The sequence below is a fragment of the Salvia splendens genome, chromosome 7 (genome assembly GCF_004379255.2).
Source record: "Salvia splendens isolate huo1 chromosome 7, SspV2, whole genome shotgun sequence".
NCBI lineage: Eukaryota > Viridiplantae > Streptophyta > Magnoliopsida > Lamiales > Lamiaceae > Salvia > Salvia splendens.
The window spans coordinates 20,648,983-20,673,375 of NC_056038.1; the positions used below are offsets into that span (position 1 = coordinate 20,648,983).

Genomic DNA, 24,393 nt, shown 5'->3' on the forward strand with positions numbered 1-24,393 from the left:
AGTCTATGTTCATTATATTATGCGTGTGCTCTGATATATTTTATGTTGATCCCAAGTCATTTATATCTATACATATATAAAAGGGAAGTTTTGAAGAAAATAACAGAAGTGTCATTATGATATTATAAATTAAAATAATTGATTACATATCATAAATTTAGAGAAGTCAAAAAGTTTTTTGTTATTATCATAATAATAATGGGGAAGTGAATGGTTTTGAAGAAGATGAAGTGAATTATATTCTATGAACCATATATTTGTTATTAATATTCTAAATATATATTAAAAGTTTATGTAAATGCATATAAAGTTTATTAATTCGAATTATATTAATGACAAGTCATAGTTGAATGCAAATTCATTCAATATTATTATCTTTTTGATTCATGTGATAGTGGCAATTATATATGTCTACTTTCATACTCCTACATAAAAGAAACATGAAGAGGCTCCAATTAGAAAAGCCATTGTAGGACAAGTAAAGTGCCTACATGATTGGGGAAGAGTTTACACATGAATTTTTTATGGAACATATAGATGTAATAAACACTTATGGATTCATGCGATGAACTGGATTCATGTTAATAAATTTATTTGTTTAATTTAATTAATTATATTTTTGAATTTAATGAAATATGAAGGCAAATTATATTTTATATATTTATTTGTTATATAGTTTTTATTATATTTTTCTATAATTATTATAAATTGTATATTAATAATTTCAAATTAATGGTGTTTTGTATATATCAAAATATTTCTATTTAAAATGTGTCTTTGTTGTTTTAACAATGTGTCTTTGTTGTTTTAACGGAGTATTACTATAATTTTTAATATTATAATCATGCTTTGAACTTAAACTGCATAATTGGGTTTAAAATTTTACTTATATTACTCTAAATCAAGATTAGAATTATTAATTGTGATTTAGTTTATAATATTTTTATTTTATTCACACTTAGGGCTCGTTTGCTAAGAAAGATGGGATATAAGAAGATTTGCAAAGTAAGATAATAAATGCGAGCTTCGTGTCAAGATAAGCTTAAATGAGGGTTTTTTCGTTGTTGTTTGGTAGACAAAAAATGAGGTAGAAATGCTATCCGACCAAATTTGTGAGACACGTATCTTTATATTTTAATGAAAAAACTACGGGCTTGGATGGGCCATAGAGGATAGCACAGGCTTACATGATAGGTTAACTATGATACCAAACACCTGGAAATAGTCATATACGTATCTATATCTAGGCATTACTAACTTATCAAACAGGTCCTTACTATTATACCAACATTTCTATTTAATTAAGTTGTTATTAGTATCAAATATACAAATTTCAAATTATAGAAATAGAACAATATATATTTAAAAAATTTCAATTTACCATGCATAACACGGGGGAATACTAGTTTCAGTTAAGTTGCACATTTTTTCCCTTTCTTTCTCGCTTCATAACATCCCCTAGTCACGGTAAACCGAACTTTGTATCCTTAGAAAGTGCGTCGTGACATATCATGTAGTTGGAATATATTGTTTTCCATACTAATTTTACTGATACTTCCTCCGTCCACGATTGTGTTAGAGTTTTGTATACTAGAAATCACATTTCGAGTGATTGCATACTATAAAAACTCTTATTTTAATTTCTAAGGAATAAAACAGATTATTTTTGTCATAATGATTGTTATGTTTTACATTTAACAGTTGTTTATTTACATGTTTAAATATATAAGAAACTTAACAAGTCTAAGTCTTTGTTTTAGTAGACCGGTTGTGGGCGTCGTCCACTTTAAGGTAACACGGTCAGTTCTAAAACAAAGAAAAAACATAATTTCACAACTCAGCTTTACTGAAATCAGATGACATTGGTGTGGTATAGCACCGAACGGATCTAAAGCAAGACATGTCTTTATGGTATCTACTAAAAGACGAGGTCTTGAAAATAATCATTTCTTAATCAATATATTTAGCATTGAACATTCGTTATTGATTATGTATTACTTTGATTTATCAAATGGTGGTGGTTTTCGCAACCCAATAATCATGATATTTTGGGTAGTGTTGATTAATATCTAGCGGTGCTAGGATTGCTATTATATTAAAACGTGCGTCTGGTGAGTCTGGTTTAATAATGTCCTCAAGTGGAGCTCCTTTTATTATTCAGAACCTAGCTAGTTGAAATTTTAATTATTCTATGAACAATAAAAAAGTGTTTCCTGAAGTCCACGGTTGGAACTAAAAGATATTAATTAATTAAGTCTATAGAAGACATTAATTAATTAATGGACATTTATATCTTAAGCGAGGAATAACCTTTTAAAAGTGGAAACTCGGATTACTTGTAATTTCGGATTTAGATGGGTAATACAATATTATTACTGTAGTTGCTGATAATAATATTATAATATAAGCGTGAATTAAATTGTGGGTTCAATTTAATTAGAAGAGCTAATGACCTCTGATTCTCTGATTTGTGCTTCCGCTGTCAACACCATCAGAATGAGTGGCACAAGTTTTCCTTTTCGTCCGTCCAAAATCTAGTGTCTCATTTATTTTTACTACTTTTAGTAATGACCTCACGTTCCACTAACTCTTCTCATTCATATTTTATTTAAAAACTAGTATGTAAAAGTATGACCCACACTCCACTAACTTTTTCTACCTTCTTTCTGTTCAGTGGCGTATCCAAAATTTTTGATATGGGTGAAAAAAATAATTATAACAACTTGGATTTATAATATTAAACTAATCCATTTATTCTCTTTGTAATGTTTTCTCGATTAAAATTTTATCCATATTTTTTACATCAAATCCTTTTTTGTAAATAAAAATAAATTATGTTTTCCAGTGTTACTATATGGATGATTTCTATTGTTTTCTAGTGTTAATATATATATGTATATATATATATATATATAGAGGTTAGTGATCAAGATATAACTAATTTTAAGTGTATAACTAGAGAACAAATCTCAGCCACACAAATAAATGGAACAAATATTATTTATTTTAATAATATAAAATAGGCCAAGGGTATTTTTGGAAATTACATTATGAAATTTAAAGGAGAAATCAAGCGGATAAATGTTGATTTTTCTACTGTTGCTTCCCTGATTCGGAGGCGTACAAGTGTTTTCGAGGATGATTAGACTATATGGGTTGGTTTGAGGTTTGTATGATTTTATACTAAGCTTGATTTAAAAATACTGGCATATCGTAAAATCCATCCTATGGTGTGTGGTGGTTGTAATTGTTTTGAGTGTGATCGTTGAATATTCCGCCGCTCTTATTGCCGGAATCGGCTTTTTTGAGGATCAGATCGTAGGTCTCGCCGGAGAGGCCGAGGGTCAGTGATGGCTCGGCGGTTTTGGTGATATAATCGAGATTTCTGGAGGGCTTTTTGGTGGTGGATGAGGAGAATCCCAGCCCCAAAACCAGCCCCGTGTTGTATAAATCGTCATAACCCATTTAAAAACAGAGTTTAGAGAGAAGAAAAGTGTGTTGTGTGTGTGGAATTGAAATGAGGAATGCGAGAAAAAGGGAAGGAGAGGGTGGTTTTGTAATGGGAGGAACGGTGGGTGGGTGGGTTGTATGATTATTAATCAACAGGGAATATATTATTTTATAAAATTGGCCTATTTTATATTATTTTATACAATCAAGATATTTTAATAATTAGCATGATTTTACTTCATTGTTGTTAACAAAACACAACACTATTAGCATGATTTTACTTCACTGTAATTAACAAAACGCATCACTCTTAGTATGATTTTACTTCACTGTTGTTTACAAAACACATCACTCTTGTTTACAAAACACATCACTATTAGCATGATTTTACTTCACTCTTGTTTACAAAACTAAACACATCACTCTTATTATGATTTTACTTCACTCTTGTTTACAAAACACATCACTCTTGTTTACAACACATCACTCTTAGCATGATTTTACTTCACTCTTGTTTACAAAATACATCACTCTTAGCATGATTTTACTTCACTATTGTTTACAAAACACATCACTCTTGTTTACAAAACGCATCACTCTTAGCATGATTTTACTTCATTCTTGTTTACAAAACACATCACTCTTATTATGATTTTACTTCACTATTGTTTACAAAACACATCACTCTTAGCTTGATTTTACTTCACTCTTGTTTACAAAACACATCACTCTTATTATGAATTTACTTCACTCTTGTTTACAAAACACATCACTCTTATTATGATTTTACTTCACTCTTGTTTACAAAACACATCACTCTTGTTTACAAAACACATCACTCTTAGCATGATTTTACTTCACTCTTGTTTACAAAACACGTCACTCTTATTATGATTTTACTTCACTCTTGTTTACAAAACACATCACTCTTAGCATGATTTTACTTCACTCTTGTTTACAAAACACATCACTCTTAGCATGATTTTACTTCATTCTTGTTTACAAAATACATCACTCTTGTTATGATTTTACTTCACTGTTGTTTACAAAACACATCACTCTTGTTTACAAAACACATCACTCTTAGCATGATTTTACTTCACTCTTGTTTACAAAACACATCCATTTTATTATGATTTTACTTCACTCTTGTTTACAAAACACATCCCTCTTGTTTACAAAACACATCACTTTTAGCATGATTTTGTAAATCAAGGATACATCACTTGCCAATCAAATTCATTCTACTATTTAACAAAATCCCAATATACAAAATACATAGTAGATAAACACAGTGAATTAATTACTAATACGTAGGCGACAAGAAAAGACACAGACAGTAGAGTTGAGTAGCAGCAATCCCTTAGAATGCATCTTCAGTTGTGGGAAGGGAGGGCGAGAGCGAGTTTCGTGAGTCATCGTAGTCCTCCCCTAAGGGCGAAACCTACACTCTTATATCCTCAATCATCTTCACAACCTGCGCCATCGTCGGCCTCTTCTCCGGCAGCTCCACCACACACGCCATCGCTACGTGCAGCATCGACACCATCTCCTCCTCTATGTTCTTGTACCTCAGCAGCTCCTGATCGAACACTTCCGCCGTCCACTCATCCCTCACCACCGACTGCACCCACCTGGGCAGGTCGGCGCCCTCCCTCCCCGTCAGAACCTCAAGCACCACAACCCCGAAGCTGTACACATCCGCTTTCTGAGATAGCCTCTTCACCTCATTCTGCTCCGGCGCATTGTATCCTTCCAATCTCGCAATCGCGTGAGCATCGGAGATCGGCCGTCTCCTGTCGGTGGCATAATTTACATAACCTAATTTTTTCTGTGCAATGACCATTATACCCCCGCCTTGTTATTGTGGAGTAAATTTGTGATTGAGGAAACTAATTTCTCCTTAAATTCGAAAATTACATGTAATAATACTAGCCCTTGATTTTCTTGATCTTGTGACTGTGATTTGTTCTCTAGTTATGTAGTTAAAGGGCACTTGCCCTAGATCACTACTATATATATATATATATATATATATAGTCTCATTATTCACAAATACAGTCTTAAATACCGAACTAGAGATCAAATTTGGGCCCTTAGATCTTAAATTTGATGGATTAGATGAAATGATGTAGTGTTAATTTTCGCAGTTCGTTATGTACACAAATTACTTCAACACGGGGGTATTTACGTCATTTTGCATTGGGGGTAAAAATTTTAGGGTTAAACACATCCAAACAATTTACTCTAATTCACATTCACGCCTCTTCTTCTCCCCAGAATCTCCAAATCGAGAGCTGATTCATCTCATCTTCAAATCTCCAAATCGAGTTGCCGAATTTGATAACAACAGTCGCTGAGTTCAACAACTACAGCAGCGAATTCATCTCCATCTTCAAATCTCCAAATTGAGTCGACGAGTTCGACAACTACAGTCGCCGAGTTCAACAACTAAAACAGCGAATTCATCTCCATCTTCAAATCTCCAAATCGAGTTTCCTGAGTTCGACCAACTACAGCCGTCGAGTTCAACAACTGCAGCAGCGAATTCAAATCTGACACAGATTCAAAAATGGCTGAAACAAGCAACTCGTTGAACGAAGGCACGTCGATTAATTTGTTTTCCCATTCTATTCAATTAGTTCATAGGCATTCAATTGTGATCCGAGCATGAAGAGACATAGTAGAAGAGGAAGGCAATCTGAGGTAAGAGATGTTACTTGGAATTGTGCCTTTGATGTGTTCGTAGAGATGTTTCAAAGAATGTAGAGGTTTGATGATTAAGTTGTGTGTTTTTTTGTTATTTATGTCAGCTGTTCTTGCCCTCCAGTACGAAAAAAATGGCTGAATATTAATTCTAATGTTTATGATTTCAATGAAGATGAAGTGGACACAGAGAGTGAAGATGATGATATAGCTTATCATTCATGTTTTTTGCTTCATCACTTTGTGAGCTTTGCTTTTGGTTTCTGACATGACTACTGTTTTTGAAAGCTTGCTCTTGTAAAAATGAATCTATTATGCTTGATGATCATGTCGACTCTACTAGTGGATTTGAATATGCTTCCTCAAACAAAACTACAACAACTGATCATTATTAATTAATTCATAGACAGTGAAAACGCAGGGAAACTTGGTTTTTCGAATGTATATAGCATTTGTTTGATCAAATACTGGAATGAAGTAAAACCGTAGTCCAATGAAGTAATAATGTTTTAGAATGAAGTAAATATCTATTCATTTTCAATTTATTACATACCGGAATGATTTGTGTTTGTTATGATTTTTTGACTAACAATAGTTAGTTTTTAAATTTTATACCAGTGTCTTTGTTTTATTTGCCAAATAAAGTATATGCCCAAGCCTGGTCGTAGATGTGCCAAATGAAGAAATAAAGGATTTGTCCAAGCTTGGTCGTAGATGTGACAAATGCCACGTGGTTGGTCGGCATGATTCAAGGAATTGTGACAAAACAGATGAGAAGAAGAAGCAAATATAAGTGATGAGTTGCTTTATTAATATTCGTTTGTTAGCATATTGTTTTTTTAAAAATGATGTGATACATTTATTTGTTTGTAATTTATTACTTCATTCCAATAGGTTTGATAATTCATTCCAATAGTTAACTACTTCATTTTGGCACTTTATTACTTCATTCCACTTTGAATTTGAATCTTTTCAAATTTTTTGCAAACTTTAAAGTGAATAGACTGTATGAAGTGTTTTATTCATATATGAATACTGAACCTATTCATTTAAAGATAACTATATGTGCCTGCATTATTAAGGTATTTCCACATCCTCGGTATTTATTATGACGTATTCGTATAGTTTGTGATCGTTTAAATTTTTGGAGGTAAAATAAAATATCATTTCAAAAGCACATAATAATTTTACGAACGAAGTACTTTTTTTGCATTTGGTTTCATTATTTGTTAACCTTCCAATCTCTTTCCAAACAAAATATATAGCATATGATTAATATTATCGTGATAAATGTTCTGTTGGACAATCATTTATCAATAGTTCTTGTCTTGTTTTATGTTGACTCAAAGTAATGAACGGACGAAATGAACTAAATCATTTACGAAATGAAGTTTATAAACCAATGCTATAAAGGATTCAAGTGAAGATCAGGAAGAGTAATCACTACTTCATTTGTACGTGCATTTAGTTCATTTAACAAGTATATCACTTCATCACAATAGCTTTTTACTTCATCGAACATCAGGTGGGTTATTACTTCAGTTCACTACCTTATTAAATGAGATTATAATTTCATCAATTATGTTATTTAGTCAATAAAGGTACAAGTCCAACTGTGCACTTATACATAAACACAATTCAGTTCATATTACTTCATTACATGTGGTTATACCTTTATTGAATAATTCTTTGCAAACTACGCATACAACACAGTTCAGTTCATATTACTTCATTACTTAAGGTTATAACTTCATCAAGTGCGTTATTCGGTTCATTACAATATTAATTCTTCGCAAACTATATATACAACACAGTTCTCCATCCGTTCTTCCCCACTCTGAAAAATTCCTTCAATCTACCGTGATGATTTCCACCAGAAATCCTTCAAAATCAAACCAGATGACGATTTACCAACTTTCTCCTACTATGGAAATAATTGGCTATTTTGGAGAAAATCCAAACGATTTTAGTTCACACACACTAATAAATTACTGGAATGAAGTAATAAACTAGTGGAATGAAGTAATAAACTACGACAATGAAGTATTGAACATACAAGAATGATTAATAGGCAGGTTCAGCCTTAGCATACGAATACATCATAAAAAAGAATAAATACTTCATTAATAAAACACTTCATATGGTCTATTTGATTTAATGTGTGCCAAAAATTTAAATAAATTCAAATTCAAAGTGTAGTGAAGTAATAAACAACTGGAATGAAGTAAATAACTACATGAATGAAGTACGAAACCTACTGGAATGAATAATTTACTATAAGGAAATAAGCTCATCAGTTCTTCTTCTTCTTCTTCTTCTTCCATATCTTGTCGCAATTCCTTGAATCAAGCCGACCAACCTCGCCACATTTGACACATTTACAGTTGGGCTTGGACATATTCTTTATTTCTTTCTCAAGTCGTGAAACTTTCTGACTACTTCAACCCTTGCCGCTATTTGAATGAAGTAATAGAACAGAAAACGAAGTAATAACCTAGTCAAATGAAGTAATAACCCAGGTGAATGAAGTAATAATTTAACTGAATGAAGTTATAGCCTAGGTGTTTGAAGTAATATATAAATCTAAATAATGACGATTTCCAGACTTTCTTCTCCACTCAGAAATACCTCCAATCAATCACAACGACTAAAGAAGGTGACGCTGCTCTGCAGCTTCTTCCTCTTCTCAGCCACTGACGGCAACTCGTCTAGCATCCCCTCCAGCCCATTCTCATAACCTCATCAATTATCTTCTTATGTTATCTACCATCCTCCCCATCACCACCACCCATTACGCCGATATCATCATATTCAGATCGTACGCTTCCTGCACCACATCCTCGTTCACACCCCATAGATGCGCGATGCAGCGAGAAACTGCCGTGAATCCGTTCCATGAATTTGTTCTGCTCTGCCATCAGCTTGTTCCACGACGCTATATGCCTCTTTCCATATGTAGTCGGAGAGCTTCTCCATCTCCACCAGATTGAAGATCCACTCCGCAGAGTGGTGTTTGTTCCTCAACTCCGATGCGGTGGGGCGGGGGAGACCGCACGACGGAGGTAGTTACGCTGGGGATAGGTGAGAGAGAAACGTAGAGATCGAGAGAAGTGGATTGGATTTGGGAAGGGAAATGGTGTATACACGTAACTGCATCATTTTGGTTATTCCAAAACTACCCTTGTGTCAATTTAACTAAATAAAAAAACCAGCTAATGTGTAATTATTAATAACCATTAGATGTGATTAATGGGTGGATGAGATTTAGTCTCTAGTTCGGTCTTTAAGAATGGTTCGACATTGATCACAACTCTCTCTCTCTCTATATATATATGTATATATATATATATATATATATAGAGTTGTGATCAATGTCGAACCAATTTTAAAGACCGAACTAGAGACCAAATCTGGGCCATTAGATCTAGTTTTTTTGATGAGATGTGCTGCTGTGTAAATTTTTCGGTCTTCATTACAAGCCCATTTTACTTCATTGTATAGGTTTATTACTTCATTCCGTACGTAATACCTTGAAACTACAATATGTTTTTACTTTCTTCCAGTAGGTTTTGAAATGATTCAACATATGTTTCATTTGAATTCATTGACCTGAGTTTTTACTTTATTTACATTAAAAAATGCAATTTATTCAAGTGCATTTATTACTTCATTCAGAAACGTTATTACTTCATTGGATAAGGTTTTTACTTCATTCCAGTAGGACTTCAAATGCTTCTACACATACTTCATTCCAATAATTTATTACATCATTCCATGTGTTTATTACACCATATCAGCGTTGTGGCGGTGGTGATAGATATTGTAGAGAGAAAGAACGGCACGCGACGGTGAAACCGCATTTAACTACTGGAATGAAGTAATAGTCCTACTGGAATGAAGTAAAAACCTACTGGAATGAAGTTGAATCTTCGTAACATGTTAGTATAACTTATTTACCTTCGGATGAATTAAAATAGGCTTGTGATGAAGGCGAAAATAATTGATAAATTTGTGCCTCTCATCCATAAAAACTAGATCTAAAAACCCTAATTTGGTATCGTTCGGTGGTTCGGTCTTTAAGAGTGGATTTGTGAATAATGGGACTATATATATATACATATATATATATACACACATATATATATATATATGTATACATATATACATATATATATGTATATATATACACATATATATATATATATATACACACATATATATATATATATATACATATATATATCTATATAGGGTCAAGATAATCTACAAACCCTCTATAATACAAACTATACACACTTTAGGCGCTGACATTGACATTCCCCCCAGTGACAGAATTTGTATTAGGCGTTGACATTGACATATGAATCCCATTGCTAATCGTTGATTACTTACAAGGAGTGTGTAGGATCAATGTCAACGCCTAATATAAATTCTGTAACTGGAGGGAATGTCAATGTCAACGCATAATACAAATTCTGTCAGTGAGGGGAATGTCAACAATGTCAACGCCTAAAGTTTGTATAGTTTGTATTATAGAGGGTTTGTATTTGATCACACCTCTATATATATATATATATATATATATGGATGTATTCATTTCCTTTTTGTATCTTTTGTTCTTTGTTCTTTTTAATCTCAGCCCCACGATTTTGTCATCCGACGGTTAGATTGGTGCCATGTGTCATTTAATAATGCAGATTTTCAGTTGAATAATGCACACCGACTAATAATGCACCATTATAATTTAATAATGCACATTTTCAGTTGAATAATGCACACCGACTAATAATGCACCATTATAGTGTAATAATGCAGATCATCTGTACCGTTGATAAATGAGATCTAACGGCCCATATTAAGAAGAATAAAGGATCTAAGGGATGAATAGGAGAATAATGCTCCCCTATATATATATATATATATATGAGGATGATCAAAGTATAACTAATATTAAGTGTATAACTAGATAACAAATCTCAGCCACTCATTATCTTAATCCAATGACCAAAATAAGTAAACATTTTTAGTTAATAAAAACTGCATATGGGTATTTTAGGAAATCAACTTTAGTTAATAAAAACTGCATAGAGATATTTGCTTTGTTGGCATTTGCTTTTGAATTCATGGCGACGACCAAAGTGGGGGTGGCGCCGGAGAGGATACTGGCTGCGGTGGGGGAGCTGGCAAAGGCGATCATGACAGAGGGGCTGGTGGCGGGGCAGGTGGTGGACCTCAACTGCCTCTGTACCGCTTCCACTCCGCACATCATCATCACCAGTTGCCCTGCAAATTGATCGAGTATTAGTATAGGTTACTTAGTTTCCTAGCTGATTCATCACCATCATCATAGAGAGATATATAGGAAATGCACCTTCTGGAGAATTTCTGGAGAATTTGAAAGGAGAGAGATGTCCAGACGAGTCTGTAGCAGCCAATCCAAAGGCCTTCACAGGGTGCTCTGTTTCATGTGATTTTGCCATTTCACAAATTAGTAGAATATCAAAGAAAATAGAGAGATTATTGGAAATGTGTTTGTGATTGTTTGGAAGAAGTAAGAATGGTATTTATAGATAAGTGTTGAGATGAATGCAGATGTCCAATTCCCATTCCCATTCCCATTCGACTGCTATTGTGTGAATACTGAAGCGATAATAACCGTAGACTGAAGAGAGTTTGTCAAGATAGGCAATTCAAATTTTGCATTGTTCTAGAAATTGAGAAGTAAAATCATGCTAATAGTGACGTGTTTTGTTAACAACAGTGAAGTAAAATCATGCTAATAGTGATGTATTTTGTTAACAACAGTGAAGTAAAATCATGCTAATAGTGATGTGTTTTATCAACAACAGTGAAGTAAAATCATGCTAATAGTGTATGTTTTATCAACAACAGTGAAGTAAAATCATGCTAATAGTGATGTGTTTTGTTAACAACAGTGAAGTAAAATCATGCTAATAGTGATGTATTTTATTAACGATAGTGAAGTAAAATCATGCTAATAGTGATGTGTTTTGTTAACAACAGTGAAGTAAAATCATGCTAATAGTGATGTGTTTTATTAACAACAGTGAAGTAAAATCATACTAATAATGATGTGTTTTTTATACAACAGCGAAATAAAATCATGCTAATAGTGATGTGTTTTGTTAACAACAGTGAAGTAAAATCATGCTAATAGTGATGTGTTTTGTTAACAACAGTGAAGTAAAACCATGCTAATAGTGATGTATTTTGTTAACAACAGTGAAGTAAAATCATGCTAATAGTGATGTAATCCAGGGTTAGAGTGATGTTTCTTTGATTTTTGGCTTTAGTGATGTATTTTGTTAACAACAGTGAAGTAAAAACATGAGTATAGTGATGTTTCTTTGATTTTTTGCTATAGTGATGTATTTTATTAACATTAGTGAAGTAAAAACATGGTTATAGTGATGTGTTCAACTGTTAGAGTGATGTTTCTTTGATTTTTGGATATAGTCATCTATTTTCTTCATATCAGTGAAGTAAAAACATACTTAGAGTGATATTTTCCACTAAAACTTACATTATATCAAATGAAATAGGGAAGCAGATACATTCATTCCTAGCAAGAGCAGAAATATTAATCACTTTTTTGCATTAAGCAATTTTTCTTTCCAGTGTATCTAACTTATTTTACTTGTACAACATCTATAAAATACAAAGAATTCCACTCAACATCATCATCCTGCTCACCGTGTTCTATGCTCTAACAATATGAGACAAAATTGGCAACCATTAGTAGCATTTTTGCATCAAACTTCGACCGGCAAACTATTAATCCTAAAAAGACACATTTTCAAATCAAAATACGAACTCCTCCTGCTCAGCTGATCCATTTGATGATCCCTTATATTTCATAGCTTGTAGAGATTCTGCTGTCGAGTCGCTGATGTTCAGTAGATACTGTACTCTTGCTACTTTCTCAGGCGCCTGATCGCTTTTCAAGTACACGAGAAAGAGGTCTGCCAGTTCCTCAGGCATCTCCCATGAAACGGGGGTTGCGGGTACAGCCTTGTCGCAGGCTAACAAATCGTTCAGAGAATTAACCTGCAATGAGACAGAAATTTAGTCGAGCAACACTCTGCTGAGACTATTGTAAGACCGCAGAATGTAACTAAACTTGTGCCACTTACCACTCCTTGATTGTTTCTCTGCCGTAGCAGTGCTACTGCTTGAATAAGAGAATTAGATAATCTAGCCTGAGCAAGTTCATGAACAACTTGTCTGGCCTTCTCTGCATCGATGGCTACGGCGAAGGCAATAACGATGTTGAATCGCGGTTTAATTTTGCAGAAGAGAAGAGGAGAAGAGGTGAAGAACGCGGGTTTGTTCTCAAACGAATTGAACTTGTGAATTTGCCAATGACGTAATTTTGGCTGCAATGACAATTATACCCCCGCCTTATTATTGTGGAGTAAATTTATGATTGAGGGAACTAATATCTCCTTAAATTTGATAATTACATGTATTAATACTAGCCCTTGATTTTCTTGATCTTGTGGCGGTGATTTGTTCTCTAGCTATATAGTTAATGGGCACTTGCCCTAGATTACTACCCTATATATATATATATATATATATATATAGGGGTGCATTATAATGATAACCTCAATTTGTGTGATAACCCTATAACTAAATCTCCACCACGCATTTTTAAAATATGTGGTCTAGATTTAATCTAACAAAACTATCATTATAATGGGGAAACTAACAAAACTATCACACACTTGCCCTAGATTACTACCCTATATATATATATATATATATATATATATATATATATATATATATATATATATATATAGGGGTGCATTATAATGATAACCCCAATTTGTGTGATAACCCTATAACTAAAAGTTTTTTGTTATTATCATAATAATAATGGGGAAGTGAATGGTTTTGAAGAAGATGAAGTGAATTATTGTCACGACCGCCCATACAAGGGGTACCACAAACGCGACGATCGTGACCGACATGCATGGATTACAATTTAAAAAGAACAACTTAATTAATTTGAAGAAAGGAAAACAACTTAGTTTGGAGATTTTAAGGTTATATTTTTTTTTGAAAAGACATAAGATAAAATACTTTTAAAAAGACAATGGGAAAAATTAGACTTAAGAAATATAATAACTAAAAACTAAAGTGCGACGAATGTGCGACGAAAGTGTGGCCACACTATTCGCCCACGAGACCGGCCGACTTGCAAGGACGGCTCACGATCCCACCAGTGTACACAGCCCGATAGGGTTTACGGCCCTACTCGGACCCGAATTCGTTTCACAAAACAGCCATGTAGCCTAACGGAGTAAACTCATACGAACTAGGCATCAGGCACACAATCTCATAACAAAAACAGTCCATGGCATGACATAACAGTTAAACCACCCTTGTATCTCCACATAATATTTTTCGGAAAAATAAAGAGGTTTTAAAAGAAAGCCCACCTCGTTCTCTTAGTAATTCACAACCCAACTTAGCAACTCTCGATCCTCGAGTTCACGAGTACCCAACACCCTTGTCAACGACAACACAAGTCAGCCTCACACAACATTATTTTACTATGCATGTCCTATCGTCTCTCTCTCAACGTTTTCCTCAATTTCCCAAACCCAACATACATCTCAAAGGTGTAAAACACACGTAACACATTTCAACTTCTCACAAGTGATTTCAACATTTAAGCACATTCCTTGGACATACATGCATCATACAATACTTTTAAACTTGAGAAATAAGTGTCATTTAATCAGGGCAGAAAACTGGTAGAATTGCGCGACCGTTTTGTAAAAATCACTTTAAATTCACCCGACCTCAAAACATGCTAAATTTTGGTCACGATACAGAGGACACATTCAAGTTCATCCATGAAAATTTTCATATCGAAATCACGTCATTCAGTCAGTTATATCACATATTGAACTCTCTGGTCGGAACATACAATTTCTGACAGTATTGTGCAGTTCATTTGAACAATTCACCATAAATTCATACGATGCCCAAAAAGGCTGAAAATTTAACACAACACAGAAGACACTTCAAATTTTCACATAGTTTAAAAATCACATCGATCGGAGGTGATTTGGTCAGTCAAACAGAAAACGAAACATTCCTGGCGAGAACTCACGTTTCTGGCAGATTTGCGCAGTCAACTTCAAAAATTTATTAAAAATTCATTTTTCAATAAAACAGGCTGAAATTCACACGAGACACAGAAAACACCTTGAAGTTTACTCAGTAAAAATTTCGTAGCAAAATTCGTTCGTTTGATGGGTCGAACACAGATCATAAGTCACTGGTCGTGCATCACAGATTTCTGGTTCAAATTCGAAAATAGGGTTTTTAAAACATCCACAACAAAACACCGATTCTTCATGCTCGAGAACACACATTCATGCTCACACGTTCCTCATTCACATATTTGCATATAAACACATATCATTCACAAATATTTCGATCCAACACCCATGATTTCAACCAACAATGCAAAAATCAAACAAGTTCTTACGAACACACAATTTCCCTCCCGTTAAAACTTGCGATCTATCAAACCTACACTCTCTACATGCATGTAGGACTCAAAACATGGTTCAAAGGAGAAGGAGGAGGAAAAGTGTGCGAATATACCTTCCTTTGACAAAACGAATCGGTAGAAACGTAGAATGGAGCGATTCGTCGGAGGTTCTCGAAGATAACTTCAACGGATTGCAAGAACAAGGGTTGGATGGAGGATTTTTGGAGATGGGAGAGTGGGAGAGATGAAGAACCGTGTGGGAGAGTGAGAGAGAGGGGTGGGCGAAATTTTGAAGGAATGGGGGCTAGGGTTTGATAAGTTGGTATTTATTTGCTAGGTTTAAGTCCATGAATGAATTAAATAAATAAATTGTGGAGAATTAAAATATAGGCTAATGAATAAAAATCCCTAAACCCAACATACATCTCAAACAACATTATTTTACTATGCATGTCCTATCGTCTCTCTCTGCACGTTTTCCTCAATTTCCCAAACCCAACATACATCTCAAAGGTGTAAAACACACGTAACACATTTCAACTTCTCACAAGTGATTTCAACATTTAAGCACATTCCTTGGACATACATGCATCATACAATACTTTTAAACTTGAGAAATAAGTGTCATTTAATCAGGGCAGAAAACTGGTAGAATTGCGCGACCGTTTTGTAAAAATCACTTTAAATTCACCCGACCTCAAAACATGCTAAATTTTGGTCACGATACAGAGGACACATTCAAGTTCATCCATGAAAATTTTCATATCGAAATCACGTCATTCAGTCAGTTATATCACATATTGAACTCTCTGGTCGGAACATACAATTTCTGACAGTATTGTGCAGTTCATTTGAACAATTCACCATAAATTCATACGATGCCCAAAAAGGCTGAAAATTTAACACAACACAGAAGACACTTCAAATTTTCACATAGTTTAAAAATCACATCGATCGGAGGTGATTTGGTCAGTCAAACAGAAAACGAAACATTCCTGGCGAGAACTCACGTTTCTGGCAGATTTGCGCAGTCAACTTCAAAAATTTATTAAAAATTCATTTTTCAATAAAACAGGCTGAAATTCACACGAGACACAGAAAACACCTTGAAGTTTACTCAGTAAAAATTTCGTAGCAAAATTCGTTCGTTTGATGGGTCGAACACAGATCATAAGTCACTGGTCGTGCATCACAGATTTCTGGTTCAAATTCGAAAATAGGGTTTTTAAAACATCCACAACAAAACACCGATTCTTCATGCTCGAGAACACACATTCATGCTCACACGTTCCTCATTCACATATTTGCATATAAACACATATCATTCACAAATATTTCGATCCAACACCCATGATTTCAACCAACAATGCAAAAATCAAACAAGTTCTTACGAACACACAATTTCCCTCCCGTTAAAACTTGCGATCTATCAAACCTACACTCTCTACATGCATGTAGGACTCAAAACATGGTTCAAAGGAGAAGGAGGAGGAAAAGTGTGCGAATATACCTTCCTTTGACAAAACGAATCGGTAGAAACGTAGAATGGAGCGATTCGTCGGAGGTTCTCGAAGATAACTTCAACGGATTGCAAGAACAAGGGTTGGATGGAGGATTTTTGGAGATGGGAGAGTGGGAGAGATGAAGAACCGTGTGGGAGAGTGAGAGAGAGGGGTGGGCGAAATTTTGAAGGAATGGGGGCTAGGGTTTGATAAGTTGGTATTTATTTGCTAGGTTTAAGTCCATGAATGAATTAAATAAATAAATTGTGGAGAATTAAAATATAGGCTAATGAATAAAAATCCCTAAACCCAACATACATCTCAAACAACATTATTTTACTATGCATGTCCTATCGTCTCTCTCTGCACGTTTTCCTCAATTTCCCAAACCCAACATACATCTCAAAGGTGTAAAACACACGTAACACATTTCAACTTCTCACAAGTGATTTCAACATTTAAGCACATTCCTTGGACATACATGCATCATACAATACTTTTAAACTTGAGAAATAAGTGTCATTTAATCAGGGCAGAAAACTGGTAGAATTGCGCGACCGTTTTGTAAAAATCACTTTAAATTCACCCGACCTCAAAACATGCTAAATTTTGGTCACGATACAGAGGACACATTCAAGTTTATCCATGAAAATTTTCATATCGAAATCACGTCATTCATTCAGTCATATCACATATTGAACTCTCTGGTCGGAACATACAATTTCTGACAGTATTGCGCAGTTCATTTGAACAATTCACCATAAATTCATACGATGCCCAAAAAGGCTGAAAATTTAACACAACACAGAAGACACTTCAAATTTTCACATAGTTTAAAAATCACATCGATCGGAGGTCATTTGGTAAGTCAAACAGAAAACGAAACATTCCTGGCGAGAACTCACGTTTCTGGCAGATTTGCGCAGTCAACTTCAAAAATTTATTAAAAATTCATTTTTCGATAAAACAGGCTGAAATTCACACGAGACACAGAAAACACCTTGAAGTTTACTCAGTAAAAATCTCGTAGCAAAATTCGTTCGTTTGATGGGTCGAACACAGATCATAAGTCACTGGTCGTGCATCACAGATTTCTGGTTCAAATTCGAAAATAGGGTTTTTAAAACATCCACAACAAAACACCGATTCTTCATGCTCGAGAACACACATTCATGCTCACACATTCCTCATTCACATATTTGCATACAAACACATGTCATTCACAAATATTTCGATCCAACACCCATGATTTCAACCAACAATGCAAAAATCAATCAAGTTCTTACGAACACACAATTTCCCTCCCGTTAAAACTTGCGATCTATCAAACCTACACTCTCTACATGCATGTAGGACTCAAAACATGGTTCAAAAGAGAAGGAGGAGGAAAAGTGTGCGAATATACCTTCCTTTGACAAAACGAATCGGTAGAAACGTAGAATGGAGCGATTCGTCGGAGGTTCTCGAAGATAACTTCAACGGATTGCAAGAACAAGGGTTGGATGGAGGATTTTTGGAGATGGGAGAGTGGGAGAGATGAAGAACCGTGTGGGAGAGTGAGAGAGAGGGGTGGGCGAAATTTTGAAGGAATGGGGGCTAGGGTTTGATAAGTTGGTATTTATTTGCTAGGTTTAAGTCCATGAATGAATTAAATAAATAAATTGTGGAGAATTAAAATATAGGCTAATGAATAAAAATCCCTAAACCCAACATACATCTCAAACAACATTATTTTACTATGCATGTCCTATCGTCTCTCTCTGCACGTTTTCCTCAATTTCCCAAACCCAACATACATCTCAAAGGTGTAAAACACACGTAACACATTTCAACTTCTCACAAGTGATTTCAACATTTAAGCACATTCCTTGGACATACATGCATCATACAATACTTTTAAACTTGAGAAATAAGTGTCATTTAATCAGGGCAGAAAACTGGTAGAATTGCGCGACTGTTTTGTAAAAATCACTTTAAATTCACCCGACCTCAAAACATGCTAAATTTTGGTCACGATACAGAGGACACATTCAAGTTTATCCATGAAAATTTTCAAATCGAAATCACGTCATTCATTCAGTCATATCACATATTGAACTCTCTGGTCGGAACATACAATTTCTGACAGTATTGCGCAGTTCATTTGAACAATTCACCATAAATTCATACGATGCCCAAAAAGGCTGAAAATTTAACACAACACAGAAGACACTTCAAATTTTCACATAGTTTAAAAATCACATCGATCGGAGGTCATTTGGTAAGTCAAACAGAAAACGAAACATTCCTGGCGAGAACTCACGTTTCTGGCAGATTTGCGCAGTCAACTTCAAAAATTTATTAAAAATTCATTTTTCGATAAAACAGGCTGAAATTCACACGAGACACAGAAAACACCTTGAAGTTTACTCAGTAAAAATCTCGTAGCAAAATTCGTTCGTTTGATGGGTCGAACACAGATCATAAGTCACTGGTCGTGCATCACAGATTTCTGGTTCAAATTCGAAAATAGGGTTTTTAAAACATCCACAACAAAACACCGATTCTTCATGCTCGAGAACACACATTCATGCTCACACATTCCTCATTCACATATTTGCATACAAACACATGTCATTCACAAATATTTCGATCCAACACCCATGATTTCAACCAACAATGCAAAAATCAATCAAGTTCTTACGAACACACAATTTCCCTCCCGTTAAAACTTGCGATCTATCAAACCTACACTCTCTACATGCATGTAGGACTCAAAACATGGTTCAAAAGAGAAGGAGGAGGAAAAGTGTGCGAATATACCTTCCTTTGACAAAACAAATCGGTAGAAACGTAGAATGGAGCGATTCGTCGGAGGTTCTCGAAGATAACTTCAACGGATTGCAAGAACAAGGGTTGGATGGAGGATTTTTGGAGATGGGAGAGTGGGAGAGATGAAGAACCGTGTGGGAGAGTGAGAGAGAGGGGTGGGCGAAATTTTGAAGGAATGGGGGCTAGGGTTTGATAAGTTGGTATTTATTTGCTAGGTTTAAGTCCATGAATGAATTAAATAAATAAATTGTGGAGAATTAAAATATAGGCTAATGAATAAAAATCCCTAAACCCAACATACATCTCAAACAACATTATTTTACTATGCATGTCCTATCGTCTCTCTCTGCACGTTTTCCTCAATTTCCCAAACCCAACATACATCTCAAAGGTGTAAAACACACGTAACACATTTCAACTTCTCACAAGTGATTTCAACATTTAAGCACATTCCTTGGACATACATGCATCATACAATACTTTTAAACTTGAGAAATAAGTGTCATTTAATCAGGGCAGAAAACTGGTAGAATTGCGCGACCGTTTTGTAAAAATCACTTTAAATTCACCCGACCTCAAAACATGCTAAATTTTGGTCACGATACAGAGGACACATTCAAGTTTATCCATGAAAATTTTCATATCGAAATCACGTCATTCATTCAGTCATATCACATATTGAACTCTCTGGTCGGAACATACAATTTCTGACAGTATTGCGCAGTTCATTTGAACAATTCACCATAAATTCATACGATGCCCAAAAAGGCTGAAAATTTAACACAACACAGAAGACACTTCAAATTTTCACATAGTTTAAAAATCACATCGATCGGAGGTCATTTGGTAAGTCAAACAGAAAACGAAACATTCCTGGCGAGAACTCACGTTTCTGGCAGATTTGCGCAGTCAACTTCAAAAATTTATTAAAAATTCATTTTTCGATAAAACAGGCTGAAATTCACACGAGACACAGAAAACACCTTGAAGTTTACTCAGTAAAAATCTCGTAGCAAAATTCGTTCGTTTGATGGGTCGAACACAGATCATAAGTCACTGGTCGTGCATCACAGATTTCTGGTTCAAATTCGAAAATAGGGTTTTTAAAACATCCACAACAAAACACCGATTCTTCATGCTCGAGAACACACATTCATGCTCACACATTCCTCATTCACATATTTGCATACAAACACATGTCATTCACAAATATTTCGATCCAACACCCATGATTTCAACCAACAATGCAAAAATCAATCAAGTTCTTACGAACACACAATTTCCCTCCCGTTAAAACTTGCGATCTATCAAACCTACACTCTCTACATGCATGTAGGACTCAAAACATGGTTCAAAAGAGAAGGAGGAGGAAAAGTGTGCGAATATACCTTCCTTTAACAAAACGAATCGGTAGAAACGTAGAATGGAGCGATTCGTCGGAGGTTCTCGAAGATAACTTCAACGGATTGCAAGAACAAGGGTTGGATGGAGGATTTTTGGAGATGGGAGAGTGGGAGAGATGAAGAACCGTGTGGGAGAGTGAGAGAGAGGGGTGGGCGAAATTTTGAAGGAATGGGGGCTAGGGTTTGATAAGTTGGTATTTATTTGCTAGGTTTAAGTCCATGAATGAATTAAATAAATAAATTGTGGAGAATTAAAATATAGGCTAATGAATAAAAATCCCTAAACCCAACATACATCTCAAACAACATTATTTTACTATGCATGTCCTATCGTCTCTCTCTGCACGTTTTCCTCAATTTCCCAAACCCAACATACATCTCAAAGGTGTAAAACACACGTAACACATTTCAACTTCTCACAAGTGATTTCAACATTTAAGCACATTCCTTGGACATACATGCATCATACAATACTTTTAAACTTGAGAAATAAGTGTCATTTAATCAGGGCAGAAAACTGGTAGAATTGCGCGACCGTTTTGTAAAAATCACTTTAAATTCACCCGACCTCAAAACATGCTAAATTTTGGTCACGATACAGAGGACACATTCAAGTTTATCCATGAAAATTTTCATATCGAAATCACGTCATTCATTCAGTCATATCACATATTGAACTCTCTGGTCGGAACATACAATTTCTGACAGTATTGCGCAGTTCATTTGAACAATTCACCATAAATTCATACGATGCCCAAAAAGGCTGAAAATTTAACACAACACAGAAGACACTTCAAATTTTCACATAGTTTAAAAATCACATCGATCGGAGGTCATTTGGTAAGTCAAACAGAAAACGAAACATTCCTGGCGAGAACTCACGTTTCTGGCAGATTTGCGCAGTCAACTTCAAAAATTTATTAAAAATTCATTTTTCGATAAAACAGGCTGAAATTCACACGAGACACAGAAAACACCTTGAAGTTTACTCAGTAAAAATCTCGTAGCAAAATTCGTTCGTTTGATGGGTCGAACACAGATCATAAGTCACTGGTCGTGCATCACAGATTTCTGGTTCAAATTCGAAAATAGGGTTTTTAAAACATCCACAACAAAACACCGATTCTTCATGCTCGAGAACACACATTCATGCTCACACATTCCTCATTCACATATTTGCATACAAACACATGTCATTCACAAATATTTCGATCCAACACCCATGATTTCAACCAACAATGCAAAAATCAATCAAGTTCTTACGAACACACAATTTCCCTCCCGTTAAAACTTGCGATCTATCAAACCTACACTCTCTACATGCATGTAGGACTCAAAACATGGTTCAAAAGAGAAGGAGGAGGAAAAGTGTGCGAATATACCTTCCTTTAACAAAACGAATCGGTAGAAACGTAGAATGGAGCGATTCGTCGGAGGTTCTCGAAGATAACTTCAACGGATTGCAAGAACAAGGGTTGGATGGAGGATTTTTGGAGATGGGAGAGTGGGAGAGATGAAGAACCGTGTGGGAGAGTGAGAGAGAGGGGTGGGCGAAATTTTGAAGGAATGGGGGCTAGGGTTTGATAAGTTGGTATTTATTTGCTAGGTTTAAGTCCATGAATGAATTAAATAAATAAATTGTGGAGAATTAAAATATAGGCTAATGAATAAAAATCCCTAAACCCAACATACATCTCAAACAACATTATTTTACTATGCATGTCCTATCGTCTCTCTCTGCACGTTTTCCTCAATTTCCCAAACCCAACATACATCTCAAAGGTGTAAAACACACGTAACACATTTCAACTTCTCACAAGTGATTTCAACATTTAAGCACATTCCTTGGACATACATGCATCATACAATACTTTTAAACTTGAGAAATAAGTGTCATTTAATCAGGGCAGAAAACTGGTAGAATTGCGCGACCGTTTTGTAAAAATCACTTTAAATTCACCCGACCTCAAAACATGCTAAATTTTGGTCACGATACAGAGGACACATTCAAGTTTATCCATGAAAATTTTCATATCGAAATCACGTCATTCATTCAGTCATATCACATATTGAACTCTCTGGTCGGAACATACAATTTCTGACAGTATTGCGCAGTTCATTTGAACAATTCACCATAAATTCATACGATGCCCAAAAAGGCTGAAAATTTAACACAACACAGAAGACACTTCAAATTTTCACATAGTTTAAAAATCACATCGATCGGAGGTCATTTGGTAAGTCAAACAGAAAACGAAACATTCCTGGCGAGAACTCACGTTTCTGGCAGATTTGCGCAGTCAACTTCAAAAATTTATTAAAAATTCATTTTTCGATAAAACAGGCTGAAATTCACACGAGACACAGAAAACACCTTGAAGTTTACTCAGTAAAAATCTCGTAGCAAAATTCGTTCGTTTGATGGGTCGAACACAGATCATAAGTCACTGGTCGTGCATCACAGATTTCTGGTTCAAATTCGAAAATAGGGTTTTTAAAACATCCACAACAAAACACCGATTCTTCATGCTCGAGAACACACATTCATGCTCACACATTCCTCATTCACATATTTGCATACAAACACATGTCATTCACAAATATTTCGATCCAACACCCATGATTTCAACCAACAATGCAAAAATCAATCAAGTTCTTACGAACACACAATTTCCCTCCCGTTAAAACTTGCGATCTATCAAACCTACACTCTCTACATGCATGTAGGACTCAAAACATGGTTCAAAAGAGAAGGAGGAGGAAAAGTGTGCGAATATACCTTCCTTTGACAAAACGAATCGGTAGAAACGTAGAATGGAGCGATTCGTCGGAGGTTCTCGAAGATAACTTCAACGGATTGCAAGAACAAGGGTTGGATGGAGGATTTTTGGAGATGGGAGAGTGGGAGAGATGAAGAACCGTGTGGGAGAGTGAGAGAGAGGGGTGGGCGAAATTTTGAAGGAATGGGGGCTAGGGTTTGATAAGT

General features: G+C 35.1%; 1 protein-coding gene across 1 annotated transcript; it reads right to left on the reverse strand.

The window, feature by feature from the left end:
- Positions 1 to 12,819: 12,819 nt before the first annotated feature.
- On the reverse strand, positions 12,820 to 13,559 carry LOC121810555 (protein TIC110, chloroplastic-like; the record flags this gene model as incomplete). Its single annotated transcript, XM_042211318.1, has 2 exons — positions 12,820 to 13,224; positions 13,311 to 13,559. Coding segments are annotated over 2 exons (495 nt in total), but the record flags the coding sequence as incomplete, so codon positions are not given.
- Positions 13,560 to 24,393: the final 10,834 nt, after the last annotated feature.